General features: G+C 45.8%; 1 protein-coding gene across 1 annotated transcript in view; it reads right to left on the minus strand.

The window, feature by feature from the left end:
* The window catches only part of ANKRD6 (ankyrin repeat domain 6), a gene marked incomplete at both ends in the record, with an annotated part of 33,048 nt that extends 25,825 nt beyond the window's left edge, over window positions 1-7,223 (minus strand). The window contains one exon of the mRNA XM_084262282.1: window positions 7,104-7,223. Coding sequence (XP_084118408.1) covers window positions 7,104-7,223 — 120 coding nt within the window. The remainder of the gene's footprint in view (window positions 1-7,103) is intronic.
* Between the last annotated feature and the right edge of the window lie 7,048 nt (window positions 7,224-14,271).

A 14,271-nucleotide genomic window follows, 5' to 3' on the forward strand; every position in this document is an offset into this window, starting at 1 on the left:
CAGGTGTATGTATGTACATATGCAGGCACACACCAATCCAGAACGAACTGTGAGGGGGAGACAAGGCAATCTGAGTGCCCCTCATGTGCTGATGACAAGCTTAGAGCCCAGCAAGCTTTGGAGGGGAATGTTCAGTGGGTCCATCCCACAGCAGGAAACCCCAGCAGCAACTGTCAGAGCTGCTCATGCCTTCATGTATCTAAGTCAAACCAACAACCTGGAAGTTTTTCTCACAGCAATGCATCCCACCCAAAATATCTAGGGGAAGGAGAGATGAAGGCAGACGAACAAATTTCCCTCTGCATGTCTCATCCATGACGATGTTTCACACTCCCCACTACAGTACCAAATAGGGGGCTTATCTGAATATACACATGGGCCCTAGCAGGAAAGGAAATATATATGAGCAAGAGTGTCTCCTGGATGTTCACTGCAGGAGACAACACAAAGACCAGGAACTGCTTATCATGCAGATTACCGACTTAAAAGCTTGTGAGCGTTTCCAAATATGAACTATAATGGTTTGGGGGTTATTACTGAAATAGAAATGAGAACCTGCTACAATTTGGGATTAATGAACCAATAAAGCAGTCACTCACACTACAAAAATACCTAATCTGGACTTCTATTCAAATGTAAATAATTGCTTCAGCAGGCAACAAATCACACAACCCCCCACCCCCACCCCCTTCCACCCCCCCCCCCCCCCCGCCCAGTATCACAGGCTTATTGCCAAAATAAATGGGAACTCTTGCACTGTGGCTGCAGGTTCCAGTCCCCATGACAGGCTGGACAGCCACATGGATTGCAGCAGCAAACACAAGGGTCAGGCTTTTGTTTGTCTTTAATCCACATTCTAACTTCCAAACACTGACAGGCAGCTGTCAATACATACCACCAACAGCAGAGCTTTCTCAGAGCGGCTGCCAAGGTGTGGACTCTGCAACCAAATCCAGACAGGGGCCCTTGGCACCTCCAGGCACATTATTTTTCCTTCTATTTATGTACTTGGAGATACTTTCATGCAAGTACATTCAGTTCTCCAACTCACCCTGCTCTCATGCTGCACAAGGACTAGTATTTATTGGCCCATTCTGACCTTACACAACAACGTGCCTACTCATGGTTTACTAGAAAACTTGTAAATTAAACCAAAGTTCTGTCAGACTGCTCACACTGATGATGTTCAGACTGCTCTCCATGAATAAGAAAGATGTGGAACTGTTGGAGAGGGTTCAGAGGAGCCACAAAGATGATTAGAGGGCTGGAGCACCTCCCCTACGAAGAGAGGGTGAGGGAGCTGGGCTTGTTCAGCCTGGAGAAGAGAAGGCTGCAGGGGGACCTCACTGCAGCCTCCCAGTGCCTGAAGGGAACATACAAACAGGAGGAGAATCAACTTTTTAAAAGGGTAGACAATGGCAGGATGAGGGGGAATGGATTAAAACTGAAGGAAGGAAGGTTTAGATTAGATTTTAGGGGGAAGTTTTTTCCAGAGAGAGTGGTGAGGTGCTGGAACAGGCTGCCCAAATAGGGGGTGGACGCCCCATCCCTGGAAGTGTTCAAGGCCAGGTTGGATGGGGCCCTGGGCAACCTTGTGTAGCTCCAGGCCTGGAGGTTGGTGTCCGTGCCTGTGGCAGGGGGGTTGGAGCTCTATGATCCTTGGGGTCCCTTCCAACCCATGTCATTCTATGGTTCTATGATTCTATGAACACCTGCTCATTGGAGTCAGCCCAAAGTTTCTCAGTGACCTCAGCAGGCATTCAGCGAGTGCCTCAATGTTTGCAAATCCCATTTCATTCATCTTTATTTCTTGTCTAAAACAGACACAAATAGTTTTCCAAACTGAAGGAGCACAAAAACGTGAAAGCACCGAAATATTTTTCATGTTTTGTTTCTGCTTGAACTTAAAAAGGAAGTGGGGGTTGGGGGGAAGACTGTTTTAAAGAACTCAAGATGTTCTGAAGTCCTGATGACAACATTGCAAGTACCCTAGCATTACAGAAGTGTTGCCATATGGTGGGTTCCTAAAATGACTACTTCAAAAATCAAATCAAACAGAATTACTGAGTCAAAACAGAAGCACTACCTTTTAAATTTCTTGGGGTTTTTTTGCCAAATGATCATTCCTTCTCTGCAGAATTCAATTTTCTAGGTATGATCTTCCGCCTCCCTTTGAGAAAGATATTCTTAAGTGCCATGGTGCTACACAAAATACAACAAATCTGCCTGTACTACCTTTTTGATTTCTTCTGGAAATCTTTTTCATGTTTAACAGTCAAGTGGCACTCATTTCTCTGGATGCTTGCTAACACACATCCTTTCCTGGACCTGTTAATGTTTGCTGTTGAATGCTACACCCTGTGCCACGATGCCCCAGTGGAATCCCAGACCCAGTAAGGGTTTGTCTTGGGGGAGCTGTGTGCAGAGGTTCAGACCTGGAAATTACAACTCCGGTCACAGAGCAAGCCCATGTTGAGGGCTGCTGTTCTCTCAGAAGTACCTTATTTCAGCCAGGCATCTTTGGAATACACCAGAAGTTGATGCTTCTTGCCATCCTCCAGGTACCATTACAATATTGAGAGAAGAGCTGACCTGCTCTGAGATGTCACTACTACTTTCCTCCTGGGCCATTCCTAGTGCTTCTCAGCCTCCTGCCTAACTTGTATCAACTCTCAAAATCAAAAGAAAAATAACCCAGGGAAAGGAAAACATCATCCTGGGAAGGCATCAAGGCAGAGCAGCTCAGCTGAAGTCCCAGTGTTTAACTACTGAAGATGCAGCTGCCAGTAACTTTGCTGAAAGCAAGCTTTACTATAAAAGGACTGAAAGACAGGACCAGCTTTCTTGTTTGAAAGAAAAGACTTAATTATAGCAGGCTCAATTCTTAATTTTCCAGCTTTTGCAGCATATTCACCAAAGAACTTTATAAAGGCACCTGTTTGTTGGATCAGCCAACTTGTATGATCAGTTGTTCGGGGTATTTTTTACACTTTTCATAAAGAAACAGCTATAAATTTCAAACCTGTGAATTATGTCAGACAAAAAGGCATAACAATGGAAAATAACTCTTCTTCCAACCAGGCAGAGCAGGAACAGAGCACCCTGGCCAAGAAACTGCTCAAAGTAGAGCCATGAAGCTTTGCTCACTGAGATCCAGACTGTCTCTTGGCTACCACCCTGCATGGTTGGTGGCAGAGATCCCAGCACCAGGAGAAGCACTTGATGCATGTGCCATCGAGGGCCACCAGCCCTCTCCCTCTTCAGGCTCTCGGGCTCCTGATCATGAATGGTTTTCAAGCCCAGGTTGGATGGGGCTTTGGGCAACCTGACCTAGTGGAAGGTCTCCCTGCCCATGGCAGGGGGTTGGAACTAGATGGTCTTTAAGGTCTCTTCCAACCCAGACCACTCTATGATCCTATGATTCCATGAACAGCATTGTGACCTGCTGGCCATCAGCTCTTCATTACGTATTTTAAAAGGCCCCAAACCTGGAAAGTGCCCCAGTGTCCCCCACTGCAGTTGGGGAAGATGCTAGAGTGTACAGTTCCACACTGACTTCACCTGCACAGAAAAATTCTTCATCAGTATGAGTGTGGTAGATCACTGGCACAGGTTGCCCAGAGAGGTAGGGGAGACCCCATCCCTGGAGATATTCAAGGTCAGGCTTGATGGGGCTCTGAGCAACCTGATCTACTGAAGATGTCCCTGCTTACTGCAGGGGTGTGTGACTAGGTGACCTCTGAAGGTCCCTTCCAACCTAAGGCATTGTGTGATTCTATGCCCTGCACATAATGCTGTCCAAACAGAGCAAATGCATGCCTGAGGAAACGCCAAAACGAGTACCTGGACACACAGATTCTCCATTGAATTTTGATTCCTTCACACTGTTCTTCTGAAATCATACACTTAGAGGTGACAAAAGTGAAATACTATTTTGCAGCTGTTTACTGAAGCAGCAATTAACCACATCATATGACCTTCCTTATATATAATAAAAATAGAACTGGACGAGCTTGCCAGCTATCCATCATTTAATGGTGCTTGGGTTTGTTACAGAAAATGGGCTTCATTTTTCTTAAGCCATGCTCAATTAATCCAGTTTCAATAAAGAACTATCTAGCATTTAGCTCTAGACCCTGGAAATTTCAAGCTGTGGCTTTGCATGGTGTTTTTCCACAAGAATTCTTCTATGCTTACAGATGCATATCAGAAATAAATGTTAAGGCTGAAGTGATGTGGGAACTTGTTCCCCCCCCGCCTCCAAAGAGCTTTGTCTCTGCATGCCTTCTTTCAATAAAAGTCTGATAGAATTCAGCAGGAATTTTGGCTGAGAAGTACAAACACCACCATCACCCTTTTTCTTTTTTGACATTTGGAGCAAATCCCTAGAATTTAAAATTAACTAGACAGAATAAACTGAAGACTTTGAATAAAAGCAGAAGACATACATGTATAAAATAGAACTAAGATATGTACATTTATAGATTTATTTCGATGCTTCATTTGCAGTGAGTTTTACCTTGGGGAGGGGAGAGGGCTCTGGGTTTCAATTTGTCTGAAAACTGAATCAATACTTCTCCACTACAACAAGCATGCCATCTGATTTCCATCCCAAAATTAACCACTATCCTGAAAGTAGCTCTCATTTTGCACCTCTTCTGCTTACTGAAAGACAGCACAAGAACCTGTCTCTCTGATGGCTAAAAAAATCCCTTTCAATTTTCAATTTATATATTTGAGGGTAATTGAGAGGCGCTTGTTCCTGTGGCAACCTTGTCCTTGACTTTAAATATTTTTCTCCTTCCAGCCTTTGTGTGTCACCAGATTAGCAAGACAAGCTCTTGCAGGGTATGTTTATGCAGCCTTTCATAGGCAAATATGCACATGCTCTTCCTGTGCAGGAGCTGGCTGGGCCAGGGCCAGGTGCAACCTGGATGCTGCGTAGACCCAGATAGGACATTACTGAGCCTGAACTGATGGGCTTTGATGAGGGCAGCAGCCTGGTCTCATGCCTCTTGGTTCACATGAAGCTCACCTCTCTCTGGCATAGGAGGACTAAGTGTGTGAGCAGCTCCAAAACACTCCGTATGTGTTGCCTTGGTCACTCCTCTAAGAGCTTCTCCACTCCTCTGTGCACTCGTCCACAGTCTTGCTGATATAAGTTCATCTCTTCTGAGCTGGGCTTGGGCACCGGACTACCCACGTACCTTGTCTGTGCTGCCTGCTGATGTGTCAGGATGCATCAAGAATGACAAGAGGGACAGCTTTCCCTCCCTGGGGATAACCCACAACCTTTAGGGAAGAACAGCTACAATCCCACAGAACCAGCTCAGCTACAGGGCTGGCCTCACAACTCACCAGCAAGCACGGCTTCCCAACAGAGACACCAACACTGCACCGGGGCACAGTTTTGCCACCAAATGAGCTTTACTTTGATTTCCCATGTCAGGATTAAACAACAACGCAAGCACAAGAAGCAGGAAACCACGTTATACTGTGTAGGAAAGAAACTTGTCAACTCCAGCAAACCTGCATTTTCTCAAATCAACCTGATTGCGTGGCTGACAGGTCTACACAATTTGCTTCTCATTGCAGCTAACGAAGGCATTGATAACTGCACAATAAACAAACTTAACAATGAGAAAGTGGCAATGTTACATTAAAAATGTGCATTATGGCAAGTAATGCCATGAAACAGTTAAATCAGTGGCATCATTATTCTCGCAACCATTACAAAGGACGCCATATTTTGTGTTCAGTGTGGAAGCTGGATTTGAAATGACATTAATGCAGGCATTTAAACACAGCATGGCATCCTTTCGACCATTTGCTTATTTTCAGATGGGTCCCTCAGCAGCCTCAAAGCCTGTATCATAAAAATACCCCCAAACAATAACCAGCCAACCACAAAGCCCCAAGCTACCATTCAGACATCTGTAAGCCAGTATTCCCTGATCTATTATTACCTTTAATAGCTGTTCATCAGCTACAGAGCTGCTTAAACAACAGAGCCAAACAGGAATCTTTATGGATCCATTCATGTTTATTACATCTGTGCTTCGCATCTACCAATCAGAGGCCAGGGAGTTTGGGCAAACAAAACTTATAAATACTGGTTATCGCTGGATCACTCCAGCTTTCAAAATAAATACTACCTACAACTCAAACACTGCAAAGGGATTGAAAACAACTGTCACTGACAGATAAAAAGAGGAAAAGACAGATTATTTATCAAATGTACTCACATTTGCTTTCTATCTCTAACTATTAGCTCCCATACATATATAATGTCCAAAGCCAATATGGAAATACAAATAAAGCTAGACATGATGGAGGACTCATCAAAACAGGACATCCCAAATTTTATGTCACAGCCCTAAAGATCTAACTCACCTAATTCTTTTTAAGCATTTTTGCTGATCAAATCTTCTCTGCAACAGCCACTCCTATCTCATCACTTACATGCTATATTACTTATGTTGAGAGTTAGGAATAGGTGAATATCTGTTTGAACTCTCTCAGTATCTAAGCAGACATCGATCGATGCTGACTTGATCTCACAGGTAGAGGGAACACAGTTTGGAACCTCCCAATTTTGGAACTGACCGGGTACTGCGCAGCATGAATCAGTGAGGATGTTGGGTATAAGTGAGGCTGCTGTACTGAGAGAATTCAGCATGGAGAAATGCTTCCTGTGCACCTTTACCCTACCACAACAGGTGGTTTTCCCCCATCCCCGAACCCAGAAAGATGGGCACTCTGAAATGCCTTCCCTCGACAGCGATGAATCGCTCCATTCATCCGTTCGCACTGTGTCCAAAGTCAATGCAGGCTTTGAAAAGCACCTCGCTGCCCCTCCGCCGACACGCTGTGTTTCTAAGGACTCGGCGTTCACCACAGCCGCGTCTGCTGGGAAGCGCAGGCACACAAGGCACGCACTGTATCCTACATTCACATCAGCTATTAACCATAAACTTGAAGGAAATCCAACCATAACCTCGGTCACATTCTGAACGGTAAAGCTACGAGGGCATTCTCCCAGACAATGGTCTAGGAGTTATGTTAGTTCCCAGGGATTTCGCAAAGCATTTTTCTCGTGTTACCTTGGTAACCGCTACCTTGGCACCCTTGTTGATAAGCTGCACCACATTCTCCACTTGGCCTTTGTAGGCGGCTACTAGCAGGCGTTCTGAAAGCACGGCGACCACATCCTGCTGGCTCATGAATTAGGAGAGGAAGGTTTTCAGGTTTCTTCAGTCCAAAAACAAAGGCTGGGGATCAGTTCAAGCGGCATACAGGCAAGCGAGGAGGGCCCCCAGCTCCCCGGACGGTGATGTGATTGCTATGCCATCCTCCGGACCTGTGGATCAGACAACAACGCGGCCGTCAGTGAGGTTTCCGAAACGGAAGCACTGCAGCAGCTCCTCCCCGAGTGTTCGTCCCCGCATCGCTTTCGGAGGGGGGTCACATAAACCCCTTGGAGCCTCCCAAAGATGTTGCATTCCTGTTGCAGTGCAGAGGGATGCAGACAGCAGCACTTTTTCAGTGTGCCCTCATTCCCCTACTTTGGGACAAAAATCCTTCAACTTTCTGAGAACATTAACTCTCTTGGCCTAACCTGTGTTTGTGTGGGCTCCTGTCATTCCCTAATTCCCCTCAGCTCTCCCAGACTTTTAACTGGCCAAGGATGGGCTAAGTACCTCCACTGCTAATAGTAGCTCTGCCTGTGTTGGCTAAGGGAACAAGAATAGGTTATAGTTACTGGCTGCGATATAAATACACAAACCACTGCCCTGGAAGGATTGAGTGCAGTCAGCAATTACAGGCAGCTGACTGTTGCCTCACGAATATAAAATGCTTCACAGACTTCCCCAAACCATCCCAAGGACACCTTAGGGAGGGATCGCAACCTGCAGTGGGGAAACACTCATCTTTGCTGCCAGCAAGAAATTATGTACCCTCGGTGGTGCCAGCTCACACATTGACCCCAGAAACAATTCAGATTTAGCACTCGTCACGCAAACTTTGTGAGCATGTTCTTCTTCCCCAGCTCCACTGACCCGTCCAAGGAACCAACAGAGCTGGAAAGAGATTTCTGACATAATTCCAGGAAACTATCTGCAGCTCCCTCTGAGCTGTAGGATCCATAACCTGCCCAGTTTGGGAGGATTTCAGCTACACCTGTGCTGTTCACACTTTGGTAGTTAATTGGTTTATACCTTCAAAAGAGCCAGTGTGCATACAGATGATTTATCTTTCTCTCTCGATATATCATCGCACTGCTCCTTATCAGCTACCAGTATTACAGGCTTTGTGTAGTCTAAAGGTAATTGGTACAGGCACTAGATGATCTTGGGAGATTGATAGCAGAATACAGTGCCTTTCACCCTTATGTTATCCCATTGAATCCATCTCAAAACAGCAATAACTAAAAGCTATTACTGCTTAATGGTTTTGCTGCCCCCTGAATTGATTTGTTTGTCTCAGTTTAGCTGACAGTACAAAACCCTCCCCATCACAATCCCACCACTCAGAGTACTGACATTTTTGCTAACAGCTTCAGCAGAAAGCTCATCACCAAAGCAGCAGAAAGATTTGAATTCCATCCTTATACTACAAAGACACTCCCAGCAGCAAGGAGAAAACACATGGGTAGCTGTGGCACACAAACTCCCCATCTTCTAAAGAGCGGGGAAAAGACCTTTTAATGAACATCACCCCAAAGTTACAAGCTCATCTCTGTGTTGTGGTTTAACCCCAGCCAGCAGCTAAGTCCCACACAGCCACTTGTTCAGTCCCCCACCCTGGTGGGATGGGGGAGAGAACTGGTACAGGTAAAAGTGAAAAAATCATGGGTGGAGGTAAGAACAGTTTAATACTTGAAATAAAATAATAGTAATACTAAATTGTAATGAAACTGAAAATAACAAAAAGAGAAACAAACTTGAAGGAAAACAGGCGATACAAATGAAAAACAATTTCTCATGACCAGCTGAATGCTGCCCAGCCAGTCCCCAAACTGGTAAATTACCAAAGGGTAATCCCTTTGGTCAGCTGGGGGCAATTGTCCCAGCTGTGTCCCCTTCCAACTCCCTGTGCACTCCCAGCCTCTTCGCCGGTGGGGTGAGGAGCAGGAAAGGCCTGGGCTCTGTATAAGCCCTGCTCAGCCTCTGTATAAGCTCTGTATAAGCCCTGCTCAGCAGTAACTAAAACAGTGGTGTGTCTTCAAAGTTATTCTCTTTCTAAGTCCAACACACAGCACTATACCAGCTGCCAGGAGGAAAATCAACTCTATCCCAACTGAAACTAGGACAATCCACCAGTACACCTCCACAACAAAAAGATGCTGCAGCCTTGTTCAACTGAATGTTTAACTGTCACCAAAGTGGTCTTGAAAATCACAGAATCACAGACTGGTTTGGGTTGGAAGGGACCCTCTATTTCAACCTCCCCTGCCATGGGCAGGGTCAACCTCCACTAAATCAGGATCCCAAAGCCCCATCCAGCCTGGCCTTGGACACTGCCAGGGAGAGGGCAACCACAGCTTCTCTGGGCAGCCTGTGCCAGGGCCTCACCACCCTCCCTGGACCTTGCAGGATCACTGATCTACAAATGGTTTTGATCCCATATATTCAATCCCTGATAGTTAATTTGTAGTCGCAGACGATACCGGCAGAATTCAATTTGCACTCCCGTGGTAATTTGTATTAATGGTTCTTAAAACACTTTATGAGCATTAATTCTTATAAAACTTTTTGAGGTGATTAATATGCTCAAGACTAGTACATGCATTTAAGAAAAAGGCTCTTCAAAGCACAGGGAACTTACTGGTTTCTCCAAGGTTAATAGAAAAGTTACATCAAAGCCAGGAAATAGCTCCAGATAACAGACTCCTGATTTGTAAATATAAAGCACTAAGTAATACTGTTTACAGGTAGAAGATTCAGGTTAGCTTTCTCTCACCTTCCTCCTGCTTTGCAAGTGCAAACATGTTTGGAGCAACACAGAAATAGCTGCACGTTTGTTCAGAAACACAAAAAACTTTCCAGACCTCAAAGGCAGTGTAACAAGGGACAACAGAGATGTGGAGCTGTACCCTGTGCCCCTGGACCAGTCTCTCGCACACCCTCAATGTGAAGGACAGAGTTTGGACACCCTGGCAATAGGGAAAAGATGGAAGTAAGAAGAAAAACCCCTCATGTCTTTCACCAGCACTGTACACATTGTACCCTGCCCCTCCAGCACAGACAAACCATGCAAAAAAGCCAAGAAATACACACAGCCTACACTTAATAATTTGATCTGTGAGAAGCAACATGTTTCAGTCTCACCTCAAAAAGCATCTGCTTTCCTGTGACTCATGATACCAAAGCAAGCTGAAGCCCACGAGCCTGCCTCACACCCTTTTCCCAATGCCTCTCTGACTCTCCCCATCACATCCCAGCACAGCCTCTCCATAACCAGGAGCACTTCCCACCCCTTCCCTCCATGACTGGCACACAGCACAGGGAAAGCCTTACAACAGGGATCTTTCTCCATGAGCTTTTCAGGCAGTGGGGTGGTTTGTTTCTGTGCCAGCCCTCACCTGCACAGTGGTGGCTTGCAGGTGACTTTGTCCCCATCCTTACACCTAAACACACACACTAATGCCTCAAATGACTTGCAATAGTGGTAAGTTTAGTGCTGCCAGGGAACAGGCCAATTAACAGGTACACACCTATGCAAGGTAAGTGCTGGAAATTGTACTCCCTAGTTGGGACTCTTCTCCCTCTCTCACTGCCTTCCCATCACTGTAGTACACTTGCTCGGAGATCACAAGCCTCCTCATCCTGCCACAGTGGAGTGATGGACAGTGATGACCCTGATGTTGCCATGTAACTTGCCTTCTTGCCTCTTCCAACGAATGTATCATGTATGAAAGGGCAGCAAGGAGTTGACTCCGCTGTCGGTCTTTTACAGATGTCTTCAGCACTGTCCAAGCCCCCGGCAGGCATCAGTCCCTTTCCTGCAGGACTTTCAGATCAGAAGCCCAGCTCCTAGATGTTCTGCAGACAGGTCCTCACACAGCAGGTCACATTCCCCACACCAGCTGCTTTACATCTCCTCAATTGGGATTATGTGCAACTCAGAAAAGCGTGTCTGATTAGGATAGGAGGCCCAGACCAACTTTCCTTTCTCCTGAGCTGGTAGGAAAAGGTGATGGATGACTGACGGCCGTGGAAGACGGAACAACCTTCTCGTTCCTCTCCCAAGAGAACCTTCCCCAGCAACCCCACCAGAGCAGAGAGGCATTGCTCCCCCTGACTTTAACTCTCTACGTGTCTCCAGGGCATTCTTCCTTGAACACACAAGCAGGGGGAGGCAGGTCAAAGATGCCCAAGGACTAACGTTAAAAGTTTGACCACCCCTTTCAGTCCCAGATGGTGCAAAATGAACCCAAATGCATGATTACAGTGGCTGCATTGCACCCCTGCTGCCAGCACCTACTGCCCAGAATTAAATCCCTCATTATTGCCCCCTAAATCCAGGAGCTTAGGGGAAGCACATTGGAATATTCAAACCTTCCACCTTCAAAACAAACAAAAAAAAAGGATTTTGCTTTAACATATTTCTAAATAACAAACAGCCCTCTCTCTGTTTCTTTGTTTAAGAGCAGATTACTTACCTAGGGCAGGTTGGGTAAGCAACACCTACTTCCCCTGCCTCTCTGGGGAAGCCGGCCAGGTGTGATGCCCACTGGGTCAGCTGCTCTCCCACAGGGCAGTCCCTTGTGTGGATAACCTGCTCAGTCCCAAGATCAACCTGCTCACCCCATCTGCAGAGCGTGGAAAAGGACAGACAGGTCGACCGTGGATGATTCCAGACCAGCAGGAGCGAGGCACCGTCCCCAGGCACCAAGGTCCAGCTGCACCCCCACGGATAATGCCCGCCCTACGGATGCCGTGAGAAATGTTTGGCTGGGAACAGCACAGCATGAACAGCTCACAGCTCCAGCCTCTCCCTCCCGTGCAACTGGCAGAGCAGGCAAAAAACACTCTACGCACCTTCCCCCCTCCCCGGCTCCCTCCCCTCCAAACTGCTGCCAGGCAGCTTCAGCGGCCATATCGCCGACACGTCAGGAGCACAGAAATAAAGGGACAATGATTTCTGTAAGCCAAAGGAAAGGCCAGGACACATCAAATATGCTACGTGACAGCCTCTACTAAAGGAAGTGAAAAAAGCTGAAAACTCTGAAAGATTAAAGTGACAGGAGCTAATCAACTTCATAAAGTCCCCCGTGCTACATGGAAAGGATGCAGCGCCAGAGCACAGGTCACGCTCTGCACAACCACCAAGTTCAATTAGTATCTGAATGAAAGAATGCTTATGTAACTAACCAAAAGTTTCTGTGTGTACCAAGGTATGAGATAAAAGGAGAAAAATATAATAAAAAGGGACTCCCCTGTTCTGCAGGGGACCCCAAATTCTATTTTCACAGAATCACACAATCACCTTGGTTGGAAGAGACCCTTTACATCACCGAGTCCAACCACAGCCTAACTCTGACTAGTCCACCTCTAGACCATGTCCTTAAGCACTTAATCTACACATCTCTTAAATTCCTCCAGGGATGGTGACTTTAGCACCTCCCTGGGCAGCCTGTTCCAATGCCTGACAACCCTTTCAGTAAAGAAATCCTTCCTGATGTGTCTTCTAGTTTATTACCACAAGCTATGCTGAGTAGTCCCAAGAAAAACTCTCAGCACCTGGTAGCTTCATTTTATGTGACAGAAATAATGGAATAAAATTATTCTAAATTATTTTAGAACAGTTCATTTTGGGAGAATACATAATAGTTACTATTTTATAATAATAAAATTTTCTTCTAAGAAAACTTCTTGCGCCTAAATACCACCCATCTCTCTTTGCTCTGCTTTCCCAGCAAAATGCACTTTTTTGCTTATTAGTACATAACAGCTGATTAAAATGTGTAAAAATGCTTTTCTTGTTGTCCTCTTGCAAGGCTCTTTGTCATACCTAAAACATGACAGAAACACACTTCAGTATGGCAGCATTTTTCAGCAGAATGCATAATTGCATCAGGAAGAGTTTCATGGAATCAAACCCCTTTTATCACTTACTGCAGGATGCAGAGATATCTGCTGTTTCTCTCAAGTGACTTTAGGAAGGTTTTTCGAAGACCTGTGGCACTACTTCCCTGTAAGTGATTTTTCCCCAGCTCATTCATGGTATAAACTACTCCATGTAGTAGTATCACCCCTCCATGTGTCTATCACCCCTTCCAGCCCCAAAAGGCAGTTAAAACCCAGTCAAAGGTGTCATGAAAAGCACACTGGAAGCAGCTATTATTTGTCTGGAAAACAGCAAAGCCCCCACCAAGTCAAGACCAAAAAGCTTTTGATTCGTGTTTTTCTTTACAATGACACTGATACTATTTTTGAAGCTAGATTTTATAGCAATCAACATTTTGAACTGGACACGTATATAAATGTCTGATAGCTTATATCTTGGTCTCTTCTTTTTTCCCTATTCTTTTCATTGTTTGTTTTACTATATTAAGCAAAATTACTCTGTTTTCATATGGACAGCTGTGTAATTCATCACCCTAAGTCTCAGCAGGCTCTGGGACATCTGAAAATGTTTTCTGGGCTTTTTTTTTTAAAAAAAAAAACCCAAACAACTTATTGCTATTAATTACTTCAACGACTATTAAGGAGTCTCCCAGGGAGCATTTGCATGACAACTGCTCATCACACTTCCCATCACAACCAGACCGGACTGACAGATTTGGGATCCTGGGGGCATCAGGAGGAGTGTGGCCAGCAGGTCGAAGGAGGTGATCCTCCCCCTCTACTCTGCCCTGATCAGGCCCCACCTAGAGTATGGTGTCCAGTTCTGGGGTCCCTGGGATACAAAAGGCAGGGATCTCTTGGAGAGCGTCCAGAGGAGGCTACAAAGATGATTTAAGGGCCTGGAACATCTCCTCTATGAGGAGAGGCTGAGTGAGCTGGGACTGTTCAGCCTAGAGAAAAGAAGACTAAGGGGGGACCTTATTAATGTTTATAACTATCTGAAGTATGGGATGCAGGGGGAAATGGCCAGCCCCTTTTCAGTGGTCTGTGGAGGCAGGACAAGGGGCAATGGCTGCAAGTTGGAGCACAGGAAGTTCCGCACCAACATGGGGAAGAACTTTTCCCCAGTGAGGGTGAGGGAGCCCTGGGACAGGCTGCCCGGGGGGGTGTGGAGTCTCCATCTCTGGAGATATTCCAG

This window comes from Gallinula chloropus (assembly GCF_964237585.1).
Source record: "Gallinula chloropus genome assembly, chromosome: 3".
Classification (NCBI taxonomy): domain Eukaryota; kingdom Metazoa; phylum Chordata; class Aves; order Gruiformes; family Rallidae; genus Gallinula; species Gallinula chloropus.